This window comes from Ochotona princeps, chromosome 17, assembly GCF_030435755.1.
Source record: "Ochotona princeps isolate mOchPri1 chromosome 17, mOchPri1.hap1, whole genome shotgun sequence".
NCBI lineage: Eukaryota > Metazoa > Chordata > Mammalia > Lagomorpha > Ochotonidae > Ochotona > Ochotona princeps.
In genome coordinates, this window is record NC_080848.1 from 29,865,618 (window position 1) to 29,890,019 (window position 24,402).

The 24,402-nt window shown below is 40.5% G+C and overlaps 1 protein-coding gene across 7 annotated transcripts in view; it reads left to right on the forward strand.

The window, feature by feature from the left end:
• Positions 1-24,136, forward strand: part of GGNBP2 (gametogenetin binding protein 2) — a 40,113-nt gene extending 15,977 nt beyond the window's left edge. For 3 of the 7 annotated variants that reach the window (XM_058675452.1, XM_058675450.1, XM_058675451.1), the window contains exons 5-15: positions 2,692-2,790; positions 6,366-6,491; positions 6,583-6,696; positions 15,304-15,513; positions 16,530-16,704; positions 18,958-19,152; positions 20,791-20,938; positions 21,338-21,463; positions 21,546-21,694; positions 22,574-22,822; positions 23,488-24,136. In XM_058675452.1, coding sequence (XP_058531435.1) covers positions 2,692-2,790; positions 6,366-6,491; positions 6,583-6,696; positions 15,304-15,513; positions 16,530-16,704; positions 18,958-19,152; positions 20,791-20,938; positions 21,338-21,463; positions 21,546-21,694; positions 22,574-22,822; positions 23,488-23,691 — 1,795 coding nt within the window. In that variant the 3' untranslated portion in view covers positions 23,692-24,136. The remainder of the gene's footprint in view (positions 1-2,691; positions 2,791-6,365; positions 6,492-6,582; positions 6,697-15,303; positions 15,514-16,529; positions 16,705-18,957; positions 19,153-20,790; positions 20,939-21,337; positions 21,464-21,545; positions 21,695-22,573; positions 22,823-23,487) is intronic. The other 4 variants (XM_058675454.1, XM_058675453.1, XM_058675455.1 and 1 more) reach the window with 4 other exon arrangements.
• Positions 24,137-24,402: the final 266 nt, after the last annotated feature.

The window sequence follows — 24,402 nt, forward strand, 5'->3', positions numbered from 1 at the left end:
CCGTCCTCGACTGCCCTCCCAGGCCACAAGCAGGGAGCTGGATGGGAAGTGGAGCTGCCGGGACCAGAACCGGCGCCCACATGGGATCCCGGGGCGTTCAAGGCGAGGCCATGCCACCGGGCCCGGTAGCTTTCTTTTTTAAGGGGGCGAGGAGGGAATTATTTTATGATTTCTATGTGCCAGTGAATATAAAGCTTGTGCTTTCATACGAGGTGAGAGAGATATAAACAAATCATTTATTAGGCATGTTAACTTAGGAAAAAGTAAACAGTAAAAGGACTAGAGAATGAGTGACAAGCATTCAATTTTGAGGGCAATTAGGAAAGACTTTTCTGATAAAATGACCTTGATTATAGCTTGAATGAGGAGAAAGGGAGCCGTATAGTGATCTGGAGGTAGACAGAGAAGAAATTAAGAAGTGATGGGTGAGGTGTTGCTTTTGTGTCCATGTGTGACACATCTAAGAAAAAGCAGGGAAGCTGCTCTAGCTGCAGCCAGATTAATGAAGGGAACAGTGGTAAAAGATGATCCCGAAGACCTTTGTTTTTCCTTGTAGTGAGACAGGAAACTTTGGTAGAGTCCTGAGCAGGTGGGAGTGATACAATGTGACTTGAAGTTTGTCTGACTCTGGCTTCAGTACCGAGAAGAAGGTGATGTGGGGCGGAAGTGGACAGAGGCAGGGCTGGGAGCACAGAAATAGAAGGCATTCAGTGCCCAGTGCCTGCCATAGTGGGGATGGAGACCAGGAGCGGCCGTGAAGGGAGTGAGACTTGGTGGAATCGTGGATATAGTTTGAGGAATAAGCCAACAAGGTATTTGGTAGATTAGTTGTGAAGAAAGGCATTGAGAATAATTAATTTGTTATCTGTAAGGTAGACAGTTTCTGTGTACTGAGATTAGCAAGACTTAAGGAGCAGTTTTCCAGGTCTCACTTTCAAATGTGTTAAGTTTGAGGTACCAGTTGGGCATTTATGAAAAGTTCAGAGAAGTATGGCCTAGACTATAAATTTGTTGTGATTCATAGCTATCATTCAGTGAATATGAATAAGATGGGAGAAGTGGTCTACGAACTAAACCCGGAGTAGATAGGAGGCACTCTGGAATTTTGTTTTAAGATTTGTTTGTTTATTTGAGTTAGGGAGGAAGGGCTTCCATCTGCTGGTTCATTACCCAGATGGCTGCTCAATAGCCAAGACGGGGCCAAGCAAATGCCAACAGCTTCATCTAGGTCTGCTATGTGGGTAGCAGGTGCCCAAAAGCTTGGTTCGTCTTTTGCTGCTTTCCGAGGCAGGGAGCTGGATCAGAAGTGGCACAGCCAGAACACAAAGCGCCACTGATACGGAATGCTGGCATCACAGATGGCAGCTTTACCTGCCCAATGCTGGCCCAAGGTTTTGGGGTTTGATTTTGTCTAGGGAAAGAAGCCTTGAAGTTTTTTTTTTTTTTTCAACATTTATTTTTATTGGAAAGTTAGATTTACAGAGAGGAGGAGAGACAGAAAAATCTTCGAACTGCTGGTTAACTCCCCAGATGGTTGCAACAGCTGGAGCCAAACCAGCTTCCTCGGGGTTTCCCATGTGGGTGCAGGGTTCCAAGGCCTTGGGCCATCTTTGACTGCTTTCCCAGACCACAAGCAGGGAGCTGGATGGGAAGTGTAGCAGCTGGGACACAAACTGGTGCCCATATGGGATCTCGGTGCTTGAAAGAGGAGGATTAGCTAGTTGAACCATTGCTGGGCCCACCTTAGAGATGTCTTAGCAGAGGAATCACATAATCTGTGTTGATGTTTTAAAAGAGATTCACTGGGGCCCGGCGCCATGGCCTAGTGGCTAAAGTCCTCACCTTGCACGCCCCGGGATCCCATATGGGCGCCGGTTCTAATCCCGGCAGCTCCACTTCTCATTCAGCTCCCTGCTGTGGCCTGGTAAAGCAGTAGAGTACGGCCCAATGCATTGGGACCCTGCACCCGCGTGGGAGATCTGGAAGAGGTTCTTGGCTCCTGGCTTTGGATCGGCACAGCGCCGGCTGTTGCACTTACTTGGGGAGTGACTCATGGGACGGAAGATCTTCCTCTCTGTCTCTCCTCCTCTCTGTATATCTGACTTTGTAATGAAAATAAAATAAATCTTTAAAAAAAATAAAAGAGATTCACTAGCTGCTAGAATGTAAAGGCAAGAGTTAGCACAAGGAGACCCTGTAGGAGGCTGCCAATTACAGTTGGCTAAGCAAGGGGTTGAGAGGTTGGACAAGCATGTTGATGGAGGTGATAAGTGATTAAATTCTAGATTTATTTAAAAGAGTTGGTGTGTTTTGCTCTTTGCTTGGATGTAGAGTGTACATACCAGCAGTAATAGTCCATATTTATATAAAATTTCCATTGATGGCACATGAGTGGTGATATTACGTCTTTAGATAATGATGTCAACTCAGGACAGGTAGCCAAGAGCCGAGTAGCAGTTTCTAAAGGACGTGAATTCCCGCTAGGGACACTGGGAGTGAGAGACAGCGTGGAGAAAAAGTGCAGAGAAGAATAAGGTCAGCCTCTGAACTAATTTGATATTCTGGGAATAGAGATGAAGGATGAATGTGGAAGTTGTTTGGGTTTAGAATTTTTTTAATAAGAAATATTCAAGGTAGATGTTATATGTACTTTAAATATACATCAGACCCTTATGGTGTGTTTTTAATCAGGTCCAAACTAAATGACATGATAGATGCTATTCCAAAAAGTAAGAAGAACAAAAGATGTCAGTTGCACTCCTTAGATACGCATAAGCCAAAACCTTTGGGGTAAGTAGAATTGAATAATAAGATAGTTTGTCGTCATTAAAGTTATAGATGTTCATGTTTTGTTTTAAAAATGCACTGCTAGTTTTAGTTGCTAAATTTATAGTCTGTGACATGGGTTGAAATTATTATGTCGCCTATGACCTGTAGTCCTTTTTGCATTGAAATGTAGAGGATCACCAAACAGTTTTGATTTTATTAAACTTTTTTCTTTGTATAAGTATGTTTAGAGGAAAATGGTTGAAATCTTTGTGTTGATATTTATATAAGTAATAGTAAAGTTTTCAAAATAGTGATACCATTCTTTGTATTATAGTCATAATATATAAACAATTTTTCTTTCTTTTTTCTGTCCTTTATAATTGAACAAGGATTTTTAAAAAATCTGAGTCATTTATAGCTGTTTGTCTTTATGTAACTAATTTGCAGTTTTCTTATTGGTCAGTTGCTACGGTATTCAAGGCCAGTAACAGAATATGCCTTACAAAATTGCGTGGGGAGGGGGTGGTAAGGAGAACTCATGGAATTTGAAGGGAGTTTCTAAAAAAAGTAACATTTTTTCCCTAAGAGAATGTGGTGATTCAAAACTGTAGTTATGAATTAATTTTAAGTTAATTTTTTAATAACTCACTGGTGTCAATGGCAGCACTGTCATAGACATTTTCTTCTCTAATATAAAGACTTGGATGTTTAAGTAGTAGTGTGTTAATCTTTTACCTTGCTTTGGCTTGTTCTTGAAACAGGAAAACTGTTAGGAAATTTAACTTTGACTACTGACAAACAGAAAATCTAAAGACAAACCGAACTGTGTATCTTCACCCAGATTCAGTAGTTACCAAGATTTGTCACATTGGTTTCATTTATATACCTTTTTATTTGTTCAAGTATTTTAAAGCAGATCTGAAGGCTCATGTATTCTACCTATGTCCATGTCTCTCAATACAGGGACATTTTCTTTCATAACCATACTGTCATTATAACAGTTAATAGGTTTAACTGTAATATTCTAACACATCATTCATATTCCTATTTCCCATGTCTGAAAAAGCCTTTTTATGGTAGTGAGTGGCCAATAGCCACTCATTGCATGATCCCTAATTGTAGAAGAACGCGAAAGCCAGTGAAGCTCCTTGCAGCCTAAAGTCGGTTTCTAAGAATACTTACTGTCTACACACTGGATCTATCAACATTTAGAGAATTTCTGACCCTCTTAAATGCAAAATTTAGTGTGATTTTCTTGCTTAGAGAATAACCTGTTGGCTCGAAGCACAGGGTGGTGGTATGGTGCAGTGGAAGCTTGCCTTATACTTGTTGCATTATTTGTTGAGGAGCTAAAATGCAGTAGAAACCCCCATGTCTTGCACATTTGTACTATTGCTTCCACCCTTTGCAGACTAGTCCTTCCACCTTTGCTCTCAAGTCCATCTCCTGTTTTGTCTTCAGTGATTTTGCTTTGTTAGGCAGTCTACCTGTTAAATTGATGTTCAGCTATGCTTTCATATCTTTCAACTTAAAAATTCAGGAAGCAAACCCCCACAAGTCTTCATAACCTCCTCTGTCTACGATCCTATTACATGGGAAGTCGAATGTTTTCGAAGGTTATTTGCTGGATATGGAATCAGTATGGAGTTTATTTTAAGCAGTGTCTCTTAATCAAGAGAGGTGCCTTTATTCCCACGTGCTTTGTGGATGGCAGGCTAGTCAGTAGTTTGCTTCACCAAGACTCCTCCAACTTGGCTTCCATGACCTTCAGTTTGGTGTGTTTCCACTGTTAAGACCTCATTGCCGAGTTTTTTTGTTTAGACTTTTTTCAGGAAAACGATGAAAGGGTTGATAAGTTTTCTGCCTAATAATTAGCAGCCATCTAAGTCATCATGTTTGGGAGTATGTTCACATCCATCCAAGTAAACCTAGGTGGTTGTCATTTGAGAATAAGTTTGAGATCCAAAGGAGAAGACTAGACCAAAGTTGTAGGATTAAAGCTAATAATTCTGGATTGTTTTAGAGAGTGATATACAAGATAACCTAGAGGGAAAGAGGAGAATAAAAGGATGAATGTGAAGGAACATTCAAATGGATGGTGGAGGAAAAGCCAGGAAAAGAGACTTGAGAGTGGCCATGTACAGTTGTGTTCCTAGGAGGTCTGATCAGCAGTATCGAGGACTCGAAAATGGACTTTGGACTTGGCAACACTGTGGTAACTGGTGGTCTTGATGGGCAGAGCTAGTGGTTGAATGGAAGCAGATGCCAGATCAGATGGATGGAAAAGTGAATGCAGTGTAATGTATTGGATTAAGCTGAAAATGGAAAACACTGGCAGATAGAACAAGGAAGTGGAAGGGAAGGATATGTTTTCAGAAAGCTTAATTTCATAGGAGTTTCATAAAATAAGATTTATAAGGTGAAACTTTTACAAAGCTTAATTTTACAGTGATGCAATAATATTTTGATAAATATTCCCCAGTTCCAATTGTGCTTGATGAACCTTTTGCTCGATTACAGGAAACTTGAGTTTGAAAGTTAATTCAGCTCCAGGATATTACTCCAGCTTTACTAGATAAAGAGGAAGTATGCAAATTGAGAGTAGGAGGGAGTAAAACACAAGATAGAGCAGGAGATGAGCTTTTAGTTGCCGAAAGTAAGGGAAGCTAAAACTTGGCATGAGCTATGTTGAGAGGGCGTAGGGAATTGTGCGTGTGACTTTGTGTATTGGGCAGGAGATTGAGAAGGTACCTGCTAAGCTGTACAGAGTAGGGTAATTCAAGATTTGCTGATTTTTTCCATCTCAAGTATCCAGGATATGGAACTAGGACTGTAGTGAGATCTACAGGTGATGAGGCAGGAGGAGCCTGATGTTCAGAATCACGAAAAATCATCTTTTGCTTGAGGGGAATACAAACAGTTCTCTTAGAATGCATATCTGCCAATGAACAAACTATATGAGCAGTACCACATTGCAGCCTATAGGGCAGGGGAGTCAGGGAAGTTTTCACTAATTTTTTTTTTTTCAAGTTATTTGTGTAGCACTCAACTACTAATTTAGGCTCTGTGTTCTTTGTAGTATGCTATCTGCATTTTAGTAAATCTAAGATTTATTTAATTTGATTAGATTAACCTGTTGTTTTTTTCCTCCCACCACCATATTTGTAAATGTAAATGAAGAGTTATGTTGTCTTGTACTAGCTATAAGAATGATAGAAATAAATAATTTCTAATCATACTGAATCAGTTAAGACCTCTTAGAATTTTCAGTTTGTGGAAGATTGTTTAGAGATGAAAATAGTTTGTCATTTCTTTCAGTGTTTTTGACGTCAGAATATTCTTAGTATATTTACTCATTAAATACTTAAAATATATTAAACAGTTGCTATCTGGATAACTAAAATGTTACTAAATGTTATCAGGTAAACATGATAGTTAAGTAAAAATTTTTATATTAAGATATAAACATGTTTAACATTTAATATGATTAATCAATTCATAAGCTAATATTTTAATGCATTAAATAATTAATTTAGATTGTAGACATTATTGCTTCAGTTTATCTCAGTGTCACTAAGTTTTGTACTGTACTGCAGTGAAGGGAGCAGTAGCAGTGTCAGTTCAGAGAAGTTAAGTACAGATAAGAGAAGTAGTGAAGACCACAGGAAGGACAGCAAGTGTAGGATCATTTTCCATTATGGACCTTTCCAGGGAACAGCCAGGTAAAATCAAGCAATTCTTTACTCTTGCCTTTTTTAAATGTTTTGCCCTTTGATATTTTTTTCTTTTCACTAATACTTGCTCTTCCTGCAGAGGTTGTTGGATGGATGTATGGGAACTAATGTCCCAGGAATGCAGAGATGAAGTAGTTTTAATTGACTCTAGTTGTCTTTTAGAAACTCTAGAAACATACCTGCGGAAGCACAGGTAAGTCTGAAGGCCATTACAGTACAATATGGAAATTACTGTCAGTCATCAAGAAGTGCCCTCTGACCTCCTTTATATAACAGTATTCTAACCATTCCATTAATACTTACTACTAGGCAGAGCTTAATGCAGTGAGCGTAGGCTGTTCCTCTATGGAAAGACTCTCAGTATTTTCTTAAATTAGGCTAGTATATCTCTCTCCTTTTCTTTTTTGCAATTTTTACCTGATGTTTCCAGATTATTCTTTCAAGAAACAGAATAAATGAATTGAATGAAGTATATTTCATTACTTGGGAAACTCTGATACTACTTTTTTTTTTTTTTAAAGATTTATTTATTTATTTTCATTACAAAGTCAGATATACAGAGAGGAGGAGAGACAGAGAGGAAGATCTTCCATCCGATGAATCACTACCCAAGTGAGCCGCAACGGCCGGTGCTGTGCCAATCCAAAGCCGGGAACCAGGAACCTCTTCCAGGTCTCCCACATGGGTGCAGGGTCCCAAAGCTTTGGGCCTTCCTCGACTGCTTTCCCAGGCCACAGCAGGGAGCTGGATGGGAAGTGGAGCTGCCGGGATTAGAACCGGCTCCCATATGGGATGCTGGCGCGTTCAAGGCAAGGACTTTAGCCACTAGGCCATGGCGCCGGGCCCCATGATACTAGTTTTTGATAGATTCATTTGATGATAATGTTCTTCAAAGTTAAAATAGGGTTTTGGTGTTTTTTCTGTAAGATTTATTTCCCTACTTTATTTGAAAGCCAGAATTACAGAGAGAGGAGAGACAGATCTTCCATCTGCTGGTTCACTCCCCACAGGACCACAACAGCCAGGGCTGGGCCTGTATGAGCTAGCTGCAGGAGCCAGGAGCTTCTTCTGGATCTTCCTCATGGGTAAAGGGGCCCAAGAACTTGGGCTATCCTCCACTGCTTTCCCAGGCACCTTAGCAGGGTGCTGGACTGGAAGTAGAGCAGCTGCGACATGAACCAGTGCCCCTCTGGGATGTTGACAAAGCCATGGTGCTGGCCTCAAAAGAGCAGTTTTTTGCTTAGTATTTTGAAGTATTTTATAATTGTCAAAAGATTTGTAGAGTTGGAAAATATGTGCTTCATATACTAAAAAAGTAACTTCAGATTTTTCTTTTTAGAATACTACTTTTACAAAGGAATTTTCTAAGTGTCATTAACATTTGGAAATTCGTAGGGAGGGAGAGTGCAGTAGGAAAGGAAACTGGTAAGGGAGCCATCTAGAAATGGCATTCTTGGGGGGGAGTTCTGTTATAAGTTTGTCATATGTTGGATTTGTGGTTATGTGTTTTTTGACTTTGAGACAGTTTTACTTTGGGGGTGTTTCTCAAAAACATAACAGAATGATAAAAACTGTTATTACTGGGATTAATATTTATTTACATGGCAATGAATAAATGACTACTGCATACTAACTTTATTAGATGTTTTTCATTTCTTAATTAAAAACTTCTGTATTTGCCTTTTTAGTTGATAGTAGATTACTTGAAATTTTAGGAGACGTTATAGATATAAAACAGACACTTCTTCTGTGTTAATTGAAAGATTAACACTGTTGAATGATATTACTACTAATCATAATAATAACATTATAGAGTTTTTTAGAATTGTTAGATGTTTTCTTTGTTTTTTTACAATAGTTTTTTATATTTTTAAAGATTTCATGTATTTGTTTCAAATATAGACTTATTGAGAAAGGGAGAGTCAGAGATTTTCCATCTTGCGTCTGCTGGTTTACTCCCCAAATTGCTTCAACGGTTGGGGCTGGGCCAGGTCAAAGCCAGAAGCCTGGAACTCTATCCAGGCCTCCTGTGTGGGTTGCAGGGAGCCAAGCATTTGGGCCATCTTCCACTGCTTTTTAGGCACATTAGCAGGGAGCTGAATTGGAAGTGGATCAGCCAGGACCTGAACCAATGCTTGTGTGGGATGTCAGTGTCACAGACAGTGGCTTAATATACTGCACCTCAGCACCAGCCCAATGTTTTACATTTTTAAGAAGGTAGAATCCATTTTATAAATATCATAAGGAGGGGGAAACAGTATTATCAAGAGAATAATTAATGGAGATTACATCGAATCTGGATTCTGTTAATTATAGCTTTGTATGAGGTACTTGACTTTTCTGTGTACAAGCGCTTGGGTCTGCTTTCCCAGGCACATTAGTAGGGAACATGGATTGGAAGTGAGTCAGCTGTAACTTGAGGCAGTGCACATATAGGATGGTGGCAATGCCAGCATCAATTTAATCAGCTGTTCTACAATACCATTCTGTTGTTATTTCTGTGTTCACTTTTTCATCCCCTGAAATACTTTCTTGTTGTTATTATTTTGTTTTCCTTTTAAATATGTATTTTAGTTATTTGAAAGGCAGAGTTACAAAGAGAGAGGTAGAGTCATAGAGATCTTCCAATTTGCTGGTTCATTCCTCAGATGACTGGACCAGGCCAGACCAAAGCCAGGAGCCAGGTCTACCACATGGGTGCAGGACCTGAGCTTTAAAGTTATCCTTTGTTTCTTTCCCAACACATTACCAGAGAGTTGGATCAGAAGTTGGGACTCAAACCATTGTTCGTGGGATGCCAGCATTGGAGGCAGCAGTTTAATTTGCTGCATCACAATGCTATTCTGTTGTTCTTTTTTTTTTTTTCTCCTTAAAATATTTACTACTTTTTTATTTTAAAAAGAGAGAGAGAGAGATCTTCTATTAGCTGGTTTATTCCCCAAATGGCTACAATGGCTACAATGGCTGAAGCCAGGGACTTCCTCCAAGTCTCCTGTGGGTGCAGGAGCTCAAACACTTGATCCGTCCTCCACTGCTTTCCCAGACCAATAACAAGGAGTTGGATTGGAAGTGGAACAGCTGGGAATTGAACCAGTACCCCTATGGAATGTTAGTGCCACAGACAGTGCCATGACTCTGGCCTCTGCTTTGTTTGTTTGTTTTTATTAATTTTACTTATTTGAAAAGCTGAAAGAGAAATTTCTCATGTATTGGTTCAGGACCCTCAGATCTTCCCTATCACTAGGAATGGCACGGGCTGATAACTCAATGTATGTTTCCCTTGTGAGTAGCAATATGAAGTATTTGCAGTAATACAAATAGAAGAGAGATCAGGGCCAGGACTTAAATTCAGGCATTTCAATAGGGAACATGAGCATCCCAAGCAGCGTCTTAACATTTACACCAAAATCTTGGAAGGCAGCATAGATCAACCATCTGCTGGTTTCTCACAAAATGGTCGTAATAGTTAAGTCTTCACTATGCTGAGAACAGGAATCAGGAACTCCATCTAGGTGTGTTAACATGGGTGGCAGGAACCCAAGTACTTGGACTAACATCTGCTGCCTCCTAGGTGCGTTAGCAGGAAGCTGGATCAGAAGTGAAGTTGGGCCTGTGCTAGGCACTGATACGAAGATGTCAGTATCCCAAGAGGTTGCTCAACTCCCATGATTATTTTAGATACCTCAATGTAGATAGAATCATACTGTGTTGGAATTTCTGTGATGGCTTATTTCAGTGGGTATGATGTACCCAAGGTTCATTTGTGTTGTAACCATATGACAGAACTTCCCTGTTTTAAAGGTGAAAAATATTCTGTTTTGTCACAATTTCTTAGGCTTGTTGATTATTTGTATGTTATTAGCAGAGAAATGTCTGTTTAATCCCTGTGCTCACTTTAAAATTGGATTATTTATTTATTTTGGATACCAAATTGCAGAAGTTTTATATCATTATTTCTCCCCAGTTCTAGAAGGTTTATGGTTTCATGATTTTCAGTCAATTTTGAGCTTATTTTAAAGTTTCTTTTATTTAGAGACAGAGAGATGGCTCAGATTTGCTGGCATACTTCCCAAATGCTCTCCATAGCTGGGATGTTTCAGGTCAAGTCTAGAAATCAGAAATGCAATTGGGTCTACCGTGTGGGTGGTTGAGATCCAGTCTGTTAGCTCCCACAGTCTGCATTAGTAGGAGCTGGAATTGGAAGAAGAGCCAAGACTCTGACACTTCCCTATGGGATTTGGATTTTTTTTATATAAGTATGATTTATTTATTTATATTGGAAAATCAGATATACAGAGAGAAAGATCTTCCTTATACTGGTTCACTCGCTAAGTGGCCACAATGGCCAGAGTTGAGCTGACTGAGCTAGGAGCCAGGAGCCTCTTCTGGGTCTCCCATGGGGGTGCAGGGTCCCAAGGTCTTGGACTGTCCTCCACTGCTTTTCCAGGCCACAAACAGCTGGCTGGAAAGTGGAGCAGTCAGGATACAAACCAGTGCCCATAAGGGATCCTGGCACACGTACAAGGCAAAGATTGGGATGTGGATGTTCTAAGCAGTGGTTTAATCATTAGCCTAAAGGTGCCTCTCCTGCTCAGTTTTTACAGATTGATTTATTTGAAAGGCAGAGAGTTGCACAGATACAGAGAAGTAAAGAAGTTTTCCATCTGGTGGTTCACTCCCACAATGACCAGGGCTGGGCCAGGCTGAACCTAGGAACTTCATCTATGTATCCCATGTGAGTGGCAGGGTCCCAAACACATAGACCATCTTTTGCTGCTTTTCCCAAGCTATTAGCCTGGGACCTGGATTGGAAGTGGAGCAGTCTGGACTCCCAAGTGGAGAGTGTGTGATATGCTACCATCACAGGTAGCAGTGAACCAGCAGATGGAAAAATTGGAAGGAGAGAGATATCTTCCATCCATTGGTTATTCACCAGATGGGCACAACAGCTACAGTTGAGCTAGTCAGCAGCCAGGAACAACTTCTGGGTTTCCTGCGTGAATGCAGGGTACCAAGGACATGAGCCATCCTCTGCTGCTTTCCTAGGCTGTAGCAGGGACCTAGGTTGGAAGTATAGCAATTAGGACAAGAATTGGCACCTTATGTGGGTTGCTGCTGCCACAGGCAGAGGCTTAGACCTAATATGCCATGGCGCTGAACCTGGAAACTTAATTTTTCTACTGTTGGATCGAAAAGATGTGCTTTACTAATGCATGGCAGTGAAAGGCTACATGTTACAGTAAAAAGTAGGGGGAAAAAAGCAGAGTTGTAGGAATGCAGAGGAGGAGGAATTTAAAGATGAAAAAGATAATACATATTTGCTTTAGAAAAATTACTTGAGTGTGAAAGAAGCATTAATAGTAGGAAGAGTTATAAATAAGTCATTTAAGACTTAGACCAAGGTGGTGGGAATTAATTGATAGGAAGAGAGCTACAGGTAATACAGCAACAACAGAATTGATACAGGTTGACTCTAACTTCTGCTGTGGGGCCTAGGGAGAAGTTGCAATGAATTGATTTCCAGCCAGGGTAATTTTGTGAATAGTATTATCCTAAACAGACACTACACTTGATCTTAGCCAAAAGGCCGAAAAGTGATTGTTACTCTGGGCAGAAAGTGAAAGGAACATAGAAACAGAGAATAATGTTGCCTTACAGCAGTGAGTTTAAGGTGTTGCCTGTTTTTTTCAACAAGTCCAGCCCTCAGTAAAATTAGAGACTAGAGGGTCCAGTGCAGTGGCTTAATTGACTAATCCCCTTCAATCCCATATGCTTACTGGTTCCCCAATCCTGATTGCTCCAGTTCCCATCCAGCTCCCTGCTTATAGTCTGGGAAAGCAGTGGAGGATGGCTCAAAGCCTTGAGACCCTGAACCAGTGTGGGAGGCTCAGAAAAAGCTCCTGGCTTCGCATCAGCCTAACTAACCATTGCAGCTATTTGGGGAGTAAACCAGGGGATGGACGCTCTTTCTTCTGTCTCTCTTCTCTGAAAATCTGCCTTTCCAATAAAAATAAATAAACCTTTAAAAGCAAAATGAATAGGCTTGAATATAGGCTACTGAGTTATCTTAACAATTAGGGAGTGGTAGTGCAGTAGCCTAGTGGCTAAAGTCCTTATCTTGCACGCAGCAGGATCCCATATTAGCACCATCCAGCTCTCTGCCTGTGTCCTGGGAAAGCAGTCGAAGACAGCCCAAAACCTTGGGACCCTGTAGTCACATGGGAGACCTGATAGAAGCTACTGGCTCCTGCCTTCGGATCCACTCAGCTCCAGCTGTTGATTTTCCAATAGAAATAAATAAATCTTAAGAACAATTTTTTTTAAAATGTATTTATTTGGGGCTTGATATGGTGGCTTTATGGCTAAATCCTTACCTTGTAAATGCTAAGATCCAGTGTGGGCACTGATTCATGTCCTGGCTACTCCCTTCTCATCAAGCTCCCTGCTTATGGCCTGGGAAAGCAGTTGAGGACGGCCCAAAGCCTTGGGACTCTGCACCCACTTGGGAGACCTGGAAGAAGCTCCTAGCTCCTGGCTTCGGATCTGCTCAGCCCTGGCGATTGTGGCTGCTTGGGGAGTGAACCAGCAGATGGAGGATTTTTCTGTCTCTGCTGCTCTCCGTGAATCTGCCTTTCCTATAAAAATAAATATATCGGGCTTGGCAGCGTGGCCTAGTGGCTAAGGTCCTCGCCTTGATCCCATATGGCCGTTGGTTCTAATCCCGGCAGCTCCACTTCCTCTCTATCTCTCCTCCTCTCAGTATATCTGACTTTGTAATAAAAATAAAATAAAAAAAAAAAAAATAAATAAATAAATATATCTTAGGCCATTCTCCAATGCTTTTTCAGGTGTATAAGTGGGAAACTGGATTGGAAGTAGAGCTTCCTGGACTCAAATTAGTCCAATGCGGGATTCCAGCATTGCAGCTGTTGACTGTAACCCACTATACCAGGACTCTGGTCCCTTTGTGAATGTCCTAAAGCTAGGGAAGTGCGGAGCCCACATGGCAGATGTGTTTTAGCCGAAGGGATCACAGTTTCCTTCCTCTTTTACAACTAATCTCAGAGAGCTATTTGCTCATACTGGTTTTGAGTAGCTCTATCTGAAATGCTTAGAACTAGAATAATTTTGAATTTTAGATTTTTTTTCTTTTGTGATACTTGCATATACGTATGAGCCAGAATGCGATAGGCCCAAGGTCTAAGTACAAAATACATTGGTTTAGTACAGACCTTACACGACTTGCTTACCTGTCACTTCAGCTCAAAGTGCAGTAAGTTGTAGGGTTTTATATATTTTCAGATGAGGAACGCTCAGTTTGTGTTGGGAGTCTGGTGTTTCACCACATCAGCTTCTTTCTTTAGGAATTTTAAGTTACAGAAACAATGTTATTTTTTCTTTATGGCTGATCAATTTTTGGTTTCTGAAAAAGATGTCTTTTGTAGGCTCTTCTTTTGTCATAAGAAAGATAACACCTTATTTATTTATTTTAAGATTTATTTTTATTGGAAAGTCAGATATAAAAAGAGTAGGAGAGACAGAAAAGATCTTCCGTCCGTTTATTCACTCCCCAAGTGGCCGCAATGGCCGGTGCTGCGCCAATCGGAAGCCAGGAGCCCAGACCCTTTTCTGGGTCTCCCACATGGGTGCAGGGTCCCAATGCTTTGAGTCATCCTCATCTGCTTTCCTAAGGCACAAGCAGGGAGCTGGATGGGAAGTGGGACTAGAACCGGTGCCCATATGGGATCCCAGTGTGTTCAAGGCGAGGAATTTAGCTAGGCTACGGCCCTGGGACCAGAAACCACACTGTAAATCTTTGAATATTATCTGTGTTTTGTGTTGAGAAATATGTAATTTTTTTGAAAGAATTTCACATTTAGAAATAATTAGTAAATCAAATTTTATTTTATTTTTGTTAGTGTATTCTCACTTTTTTAAAAAAGATATATGGAAAAAGTTAAGGCCCCCTTTTTTTTTCCTCCAGATTTATTTGTTTTTATTAGCAAGGCAGATTTACAGAGAAAAGGAGAGACAGAAAAGATCTTCCATCTGCTGCTTCACTCCCTAAGTGGCTGCAACAGCCGGAGCTGAGCCGATCTAAAGCCAGGAGCCAAGAGCTAGGAGCTTCTTCCAGGTCTCCCGTGAGGGAGTAGAGTCCAAGACTTTGGACCATCCTCTTCTTTCCCAGCCACGAGCAGGGAACTGGACGAGAAGTAGAGCAGCTGGGACGTGAACTGGCATCCATATGGGATCTTGGTGTGTGCAAGGCAAGGACTTTAGGCTTCTGTGCTGGGTCCTCTCTTCACTCTTATAACCTCATCACAAATGCTAAACTAGTGTTGTATTAAAATGCAGTAAAAATTTGAATCAAGATTTATGGGCTGAAGATAGCAGTTATTTCAGAGACAGGAAGGAGAGGGCGCTTTCCTAACAGTCAGTAACTTGTTTCCTCTGCTTTATATCTGACTTGTGTGAACAGCTCCGGAATTGTTGTTTTGGGTCTTGGTAGCTGTTATGTGTTGGGCATGTGTTTTATGAAATAGCAGGTATATACTGCCTCATTCTTTTAGTCCACATGCTTCTCTAGTTTAAAAGGCATTTGTCATTGAGGATTTAGCTATAATCATATGCTACCTGAATTTGTGTTTACCTTAAGTTTATGTGTTTTAATGTGTGTATGGAGGTTTTAAAAATGCTGGAGGTGGTTGGGGCATGCCATTGTCTAGTCCACTGTTGTTGTCTGTTGCATGAAATGATTTCATAGCCAGTTCTTTAATTTTGAGATTTTTCTTTTCAATAGGTTTTGTACTGATTGCAAAAACAAAGTCCTCCGAGCCTACAATATCCTTATTGGTGAACTTGATTGCAGCAAAGAAAAAGGCTACTGTGCTGCACTTTATGAAGGCTTACGGTGCTGTCCACATGAACGCCACATACATGTCTGCTGTGAAACAGACTTCATTGCACATCTTTTGGGTCGTGCTGAGCCAGAGTTCGCAGGAGGGTATGAGTATGTAGTTTGCTAGAATGGGCTATCTAGCGCTTTGCTTCATTTTATTACTGAAAGTTCATTTCCATCACCACCTGTATCAATACATATGACATGTATAAATTAAGGTGTGCCTGTAATTATTTTGCTTTTTAAAGATATGCATTTAATTGAATTCAAATAGGGAACAACTATATTCATGATGTTGGGTTCAGTCCCCTGCACCGTCTTGCTTGAAGTCAGACAGGCTTTTTTGGCTTTCATTATTATTATTATCATTTTCCCTCAAATGATTAAAACGAACTTTTTTCCTATCTGTGCATTACTGTATTTACATCTGTTCACATTGATTTTTTTGCATAGAAGTGAGATCTTTGCAGCATGGGTTAAGAAATGCTTTACTTACTGTAATTCATGAACTGTATTATGTTTGTTGTCTAAGATACCAACATGCCATCACTGGCATGGTTGTGAAAATAAAATATTTTAGAAAAAGTTGTTCACAGAATAAAATACCTGTTTACCTTTGTGTTTTATGTTTAAATATCTGCTTTCTGGTCGACATTTTAAAAAACAGAAACTCTTTTCCCATTGAAGTTCTGTGAACCTTTATACAAAGGCTGGCCTGAAGGCTTTTGTCCACAATGGAATCATTCCAAATTTGTCTTTTTCTGTTGTATTTCAAAACAAGCATGCCAAACAAGAAAACAAGTAGGCATCTTGCTATAATTGAAGACGAAAACAATTCTCATGCCTGTGCATGAGTTCTTATGCCCTAATCTGCTTAGAACCAGTTCCTGAATTGCCTTGTTTTTAGCAGTATTAGGACTGAATTCTATCTGCATGTGTATTCCTCATTGGTTATATCTATTTATATATTACTATTTACATATATATTTAAAATGAGTGTAAGTGTATTGTCATGAAGTTATTATAGGTGATAAAAATATATTTAAAGTCAGAACTTACAGATGGGTTGCCCATCTTTTACTGCCTTAAGAAGGTTTTAGGAATTAATGTGTGGTTTGTTCTCGAAGGCGAAGAGAAAGACATGCTAAGACAATAGATATAGCTCAAGAAGAAGTTCTGACCTGCTTGGGAATACATCTTTATGAACGATTGCATCGAATCTGGCAAAAGCTACGGGCGGAAGAGCAGACATGGCAAATGCTTTTCTATCTCGGCGTTGATGCTTTACGCAAGAGTTTTGAGGTAGGCGCTCTGCACTGCTAATAATCAGGATTGCTTCTCAGATGTTGTGCCTTGGAAGGCAGCAGGTGGCTGTGCAAGTACATGAGTGCTGTCACCTGTAGAAAAGACTGGAAACAGTGTCTGGGTTCCTGGTTTTGAACTGGCCCAGGTCTGACTGTGGCGGATATTTGGAGAATGAACTAACAGATGGAAAATCTCACTGTCTACTTTTCAAACAACAATAAATGTAGGGCCCGGCACAGTAGCCTAGCAGCAAAAGTCCTTGCCTTCGTGCGCCAGGATCCCATATGGGCACTAGTTCTAATCCCGGCGGCCCTGCTTCCCATCCAGCTCCCTGCCTGTGGCCTGAGAAAGCAATAGAGGACAGCCCAAAGCCTTGGAACTCTGTGTCTATAGAAGACCCTATGGAAGATGCTCCCAGTTCCTGGCTTCAGATCGGCGTAACTCCCGCAGTTGGGGCTACTTGTGGAGTGAACCAGGGGATGAAGATCTTCCTCTCTGTCTGGACAAAATAAATCTTTAAAAACAAATGTAGATTGCACAGTCAAGTTATTGGGTTAAATTTTCATGTAAACCCTGAATTGCTGAGGAGGCTTTGTTCTATTAATGTAGTTTTGTGGCTTTGCATGAAGTTATGGAGAACAGATTTGGAAGTTTGTAGATTTTTTTTTTAAGATTTATTTATTTTTATTGTAAAATCAGATATACAGAGAGAAGGAGAGACAGAGAGGGAGGCTTCCGTTCGCTGATTCATTCCCCAAGTGGCCTGAGTGGAGCTGAACTGAGCTGATCTAATCTGGAGCCAGGAGCCTCTTCCAGGTCTCCCATGTGGGTGCAGGGTCCCAAGATTTTGGGCTATACTCGACTGCTTTCCCAGGCCATGAGCAGGGAGCTGGATGGGAAGCGGGGCTGCCGGGAATAGAACCGGTGTCCACAGGAGATCTGGGCACTTACAAGGTGAAGACTAGCCTCTAGGCTATGGCACTGGGCCCAAATTTTTCTTTTTTTTAATTTATTACTCTCCAGCCTTGTTTTTTGGACTTTCTCTGAGTAGAAAACTGAAATTATTGATTAAAAAGATACTGTTAATGACAATATAGTGGTTGAATGACTACTTGGGATGCCCACATGCCATATTGGAATGCCTGGTTTGAGTCTTGGCTGTTTGATTTCCACTTCAGCTTCCTGATAATGTGCACCTAGGGAAGTGTATGTTGATTACCCAAGGACTTGGATCCATTCTACCCATATAGGAGACTCAAAATGAGCGCCAAGGTCCTGGTAGAAACATGTTTTTGGAAGTCACAGAGAAGGAGGGGAGGAGAAAGCAAGAATTGATCTTCTTTCTGTCCGCTAGTTCTCTCCTCAGATGACCACAGTAGCTAGGCCTGAGTCATGTGGAAGCCAGGAATTTCATGACTTTATCAAATGAGTGGCAAGAAGTCCAAACACTTGGGCCATTTTCTGTTGCTTTTCCCAGGCCGTTGAGTGGGCAACTGGGTTGGAAGTGAGCAGCTGGGATCCAAAATCATGCCCATATGGGATGTAAGCATTGCAGATGCCAACTTAAACCACTACCACCACAAAGCCAGCCCCTTTAATATGCTTCTAAAAAGGAGCTTTATGGCCTACAGAAGAAGTGCTTTATCCCACTGGACATCAGCAGGCATAGAATCATGGAAGTCCTCTAATCTTGTGTAGTATAGTATTGTTTTTAGTGCTTATATTCTACACTATGAAATAAAGATTTGGCTAGAGAATATTTTGTATATACCAAGGTCTGATTGTAAAGTTTTAACTAGCTCAGCAGTACCTTTTGAGAATGGGCTGTAAACTGCGAACGTGTTGTGGAGAGTCAGAAGGTTTTTAATATGTGAACAGACATCTGTTGTGCCTTCAGAGATTAGATTGTGTGATCAAGTTAGATTTTCTTCACTGTATGGTAAGTGAAGGATTGTTTTGGTGTGTTGAAATTCTGGTTTTAAAACTAGAATGCTGTCTGTTTGGCGTCGGAGTGCATGTAAGTATGCGTGTCCCATAGGGATTCATATTACTGGTTGACTTTTAATACTGTGTCATCATTTAATATATGACAACTTAAGCTCTTTATGTGGATTCTCTGGCAAAATTGTAACATGAAGTATTAGTTCTGTATTCATAGTATCATTTAAGTTTGACCAGTAGGCACCCCATGGAAAAATAAATGAAGTTTGGGCCAGTATTGACTCAGAACTTTTTTTTTTCCCTTTGCAGATGACTGTGGAAAAAGTGCAGGGTATTAGCCGACTGGAACAGCTCTGTGAAGAATTCTCAGAGGAGGAACGAGTAAGAGAACTCAAGCAAGAGAAGAAACGCCAGAAACGAAAGAACAGACGAAAAAATAAGTGTGTGTGTGATATTCCTACTCCCTTACAAACAGCAGATGAAAAGGAAGTAAGCCAAGAGAAGGTAGTGTTCCTTAATACCTGCTTGTAAATGTGTCACTTCAAATGGAAGTATTGCCTTTGCTGGAGTTGGGCATTTTCACTTGGCTTTTCTAGATGTGAACTCCCACTGCTGGCTTCCTGACTTTTTTCCCACTGAAATGTTACTATATTTGCTTTTATAAAGGCCGTGCTGAGTGGTTGCCTGTTCACCTGATCTTCTGTTAGATCAAAGACAAAATGTTGTGAAAAGTGAAGTTCTTTGTGACTTAGAGCAGTACCAGATTTCCATCTAGAATCTGTTTACATTCTTAAAATTTAAACTGACTAATAAGTTTTTGTTTATTTGGGTTGTACTAATATTTATTATATTAGAAGTTAAGATGGGGGTCCGGCACAATGGTGTAGCGGTTAAGGTCCTCGCCTCGAACGCACCGAGATCCCATGTGGGTGCTAGTTCTAATCCCAGCAGCTCCACTTCCGATCCAGCTCCCCGCTTATGGCCTGGGAAAGCAGTAGAAGACGGCCCAGAGCATTGGGACCCTGCACCCGTGTGGGAGATCTGGAAAGATCTGGAAAGAAGTTCCTGGCTCCTGGCTTCGGATTGGAAAGGGCAAATTTCTGGAGAGGAGAGACAGATAAAGATTGTCCATGAGGCCCAACACAATGACTCAGTTGGTTAATCCTCCCTCCTGAAAGCATGGGACCCCATATAAGTACTGATTTGGTGTGCTCGCTGATCCACTTACTTTTTCAAATACGTTTTTTTAATGTTTATTTTTATTGGAAAGGCAGATATACAGAGAGGAGGAGAGACAAAGAGGAAGATCATCTGTCCGTTGAATCACTCCCCAAGGGGCCACAACAGCCGGAGATGAGCTGATCAAAAGCCAGGAGTCCGGAGCTTCTTCCCGACTGTTGGGATTAGAACCGGTGCCCATATGGGATCCTGATGCATACAAGGCGAGGACTTTAGCCGCTAGGCTATTGTGCCAGGCCCCAAAAGTGCTTAAATGAAGAACACAGTGATTTTTAGTACACTTTGGTTCCCATTGCTCTGATTTGTGCCAGGGCATCATCTGGTTTGCCCACCATTGCTTTTTTATTATCCTCCTGATGAAAAGGTCAGATACTATCTTAGAATTACGATAAAAGGTAATTTTTGTATGGGTATTTGGCCTACTGGTTATGCTGTTGGTTGGAACAGCTGTGTATTTCACATTGGAGTACCTGAGTTCCTGGATCTCCCTCCCTGTTCCAACTTCCCTCTACTGCACGCCTCCTGGGAGAAACAGGTCCCTGTCACCCACTCAGGAGAATCGGGTTGAGTTTCTGGCTGCTGACTTCTGCTATTGTGGGCATTTGGGAAATTAACTGGCAGATAAGAGTTCTCTGTCTGTGTCTCCAACTCTGACTCATACCAAAAGAAGAACTAATTTTGATGTAGGAAGTGTCTCTTTCTGTGATGAATAGACCAGACTGCTGTCCATTAACTCTTGCCTTATAGTCTTATATGGGCTTAATGATTTTTCATGAGAATAGTCCCTTAAACTGTTAGCTTTGTAACTTTTATCTAATTTGTTAATATTAAGGAAATTAAAATGTAACCATTCTGGTTAATATATGTAAAACTTTTACTCTCTCTTAATATTGATTCTCAAAGGAAACAGACTTTATAGAGAATAGCTGCAAAGCCTGTGGTAGCGCTGAAGATGGTAATAGTTGCGTAGAAGTAATTGTTACCAATGAAAATACATCATGTACCTGTCCCAGCAGTGGCAATCTTTTGGGGTCCCCTAAAATAAAGAAAGGTATGTAAAATAGTTCTTTTTTTTTTTTTTTTCACAAATTAACTCTTCACACCCTAATCAACTATGTAGAAATCATCAAAAATAAAATAAATAAATAAATAACTCTTCAGTCTGTTCTCTTAAATATAAGAATTTACCCAAGATTATGGAATCTAGAAAACTGCTTTGTAAGCCCCAAAATGCCTTGTTATTTAACTAGATGCTTATTTGTGTTCTTTGATTTATTATTTGACAGAAACAATAAAGTATAAATCCCTAATCATACCTTTGTTTAAATTACTTTCTACTTGCAATAAGTCACTAATTTTGAAATTTTTCTGTGGTTCCCAGGTTGTTCTCTCCTTGTCCTAATATATGTACTGGTATGTTAATTGCAACTCTCCCCTGATTTGTCCTCAGGGTTATCTCCCCACTGTAATGGCAGTGATTGCGGCTATTCATCTAGCATGGAAGGAAGTGAAACAGGCTCTCGAGAGGGTTCCGATGTTGCCTGCACTGAAGGCATTTGTAATCATGATGAACACGGTAAGGGCGTTTCTGGTGAGGGCAGCGCTTTCTTCTGCGTGGCTGATTGAAACACGCAAACGAGCATTGTTGACTCCTGCAGGTGACGATTCCTGTGTCCATCACTGCGAAGACAAAGAGGAGGACGGTGATAGTTGTGTTGAATGTTGGGCAAATTCTGAGGAGAACAATACAAAAGGAAAAAATAAAAAGAAGAAAAAGAAAAGCAAGATGTTGAAATGTGATGAACATGTAAGTGTCATAATTTGTAGTTTTAAACCTTTGCTATTAAGAGGAGACCAACATATTTTCCTTGAAGTGACACATGTGCCACTTAGCTGCTAGGATTTATGCTTTTTAAGGGGGTGAATGTTCTGTGTAGTTCCATTGGTTGCTTCTCTTGTAATTGTGGAAAATGGGTAAGGACCGTGAAGAGGGAAAGGAGGGAGAGGAGGTGATCATTTATTTGTCCAACAGCCCATCTAAGTCATTCATCCAAATCTTCTCATGATTTGTTTTGAAGAGTTATTTATTTTTATTGGAAAGTCAGATATACAGAGAGGAAGTTCTTCATTCGCTGATTTTACTCCTCAAGTGGCCGCAACAGCCAGAGCTGTGCCGATGCAAAGCCTGGAGCCAGGAACTTCTTCCAGGTCTCCCACGCGGGTGCAGGGCCCAAGGCTGCTTTCCCGGGCCACAAGCAGGGAGCTGGATGGGAAGTGGAGCTGTTGGGATTAGAACCAGCGCCCATACGGGATCCCAGCAGATGCAAGGCAAGGACTTTAACCACTAGGCTACTGCAGTGGGCCCCATAAATTTTTTTTTGAAATAGCTGTGTATACTCTGGTTTCTCTTCAGATTGTATAAATCTTCCACCTTTTAATTAGCTGTGTTTGTACAGTTTCTCTTTTCCCATCTATAAAATAGGATAATTGTTCCTATCATGTAAGGTTCGATAAAGATGAAGTGTTTCTGTATTGGCAAGTTAGCATAGTGTTTGGCAGACAATAAGTGCCTAGTAAACACTGGCTGCTACTACTTAATATTCCTGCTAAAGATTTCACACTCGGTCACCGCAGTCTCCGCAGAATAATCATTGTTAGTTCCTGCTTTTTCGTTCTCTGATTTCAGATCCAAAAGCTTGGAGGCTGTCTTACAGATCCTGGTCATCGAGAGAGCTCAGCAAACACCGTGCACACAGTGTTCCATCGCGATAAGACCAAAGACGCACATCCCGAGAGCTGCTGCAGCTCTGACAAGGCTGGACAGCCACTGCCTTGGTTTGAGCATAGGAAAAATGTACCCCAGTTTTCTGAACCTCCAGAAACGTCATTTGGTCCTGATTCCGGAAAAGGTGCCAAGAGTTTAGTTGAACTCCTTGTAAGTAATCTGTGATGTGTTACAGGTGATTGCTTGTACGTGGTAGGGAAGAGAAGAGCTTGAGAAATGAGAAGTAGTATTTCCTTATTCTTTAATGACTTCATTTCTGCCCTTCCACACGCGGTCTACTCAGAAGCATCTGCTGAGCACATTTTCCTGGCTGCTTCTGTTACAAAGGTGTGGAAGAGACTGGTTGGGAGAAGTGATAGCATTATGCCTAAGAATGTGCCTTCCGAGGGCTGATTTATGGTCCCTCTTGGGACCAGGAAAGAATGTGGAATCTGAAATAGAGCCTGCTTTCTAGGTTGGAAAACAAACTGACTCCAGTTCCTAGGAATTAAATGAATTATCTGAAGTACACAGTGCAGTGTGTGACCTTTTGAAGAACAGGAACAGGAGGAGAATGGCTAAGTCTTCTTAAAATTTAGTAACCAGTTATAGTCATCTTTTCAAGGCAAATATATAGTGCTAAAATACATATGTATGTATGTAAAGATAAGTTCAGTTCGGGTTTTATTCTCAATACTTTTGCAGATGGAATGACATGATGTTTATTCTGTGACTGAATTGAACTGGCAAAGCTTCAATTTTTAGCTGTTCTCTATCAGTATAGCATTTTTGCATTCTTAAATCGTAGTCTTAACTATTACTACTTTAATTTGCAGGATGAATCTGAATGTACTTCAGATGAGGAAATCTTTATCTCACAAGATGAAATACAGTCGTTTATGGCTAATAACCAGTCGTTCTACAGCAATAGAGAACAATACCGACAGCATCTGAAGGAGAAATTTAATAAATACTGCCGCTTAAATGATCACAAGAGGCCCATCTGTAGTGGCTGGTTGACAACGGCTGGAGCAAATTAAATAAATAAAATAGCTCTGTCTTTCAATGAAACACTCAAGATGACTACTGCGCCTTCTCTTTCAAACAAAAACTCTTAATTTAGTGACTTATGGCAAAATTTCATCTTAAATCAATGTGATTCTTTGTTGTTTTGGGAGACGGTGGCGGTATCCTCATTAGTTTGTTCCTTCTTCAGGCTTGTGTCTCTAGTTGCGTGGCTGCACAGGCCTACCATATGATTTAAGCCATCTCTTCTCATTAAATGTTTCTCTTCCTGTGAGACTTACTAAAGCAACTTAGTGGCAAAAAGTAATGTTGTACTTATACTTCTGTACAGAAATGACAATGAGCTGAATATATGGTTTTACAAAGTAGACATCCATTTGCGAAATGTTTGGATGTAATGTTAAAGCGCAATGTGCAAAAATTTAAAATAAAGAATATTTATTAATACTCATAGTAGAATCTGGTGTACATGTTTTTATTTCATATCTGGCAGTACCTCAGTATTTGCCACTTGTGGACTTGGTGTACTTAGCTAACTAGTGTAGACTCTAGGGCGAAGAACAGATAAATATAAAGATAACAGGTTGTTGAAGACAGAATCTTTCCCTTAATGAGAATCAGCACCTGAGAAAAGCTGTTTCCAGTCTTTTGAAAAGAATAAATTTGTTGTGATAACTTTAAATGCTGGCTAGCATCTTTTTACTGGAACTTCAACGGCTAATATT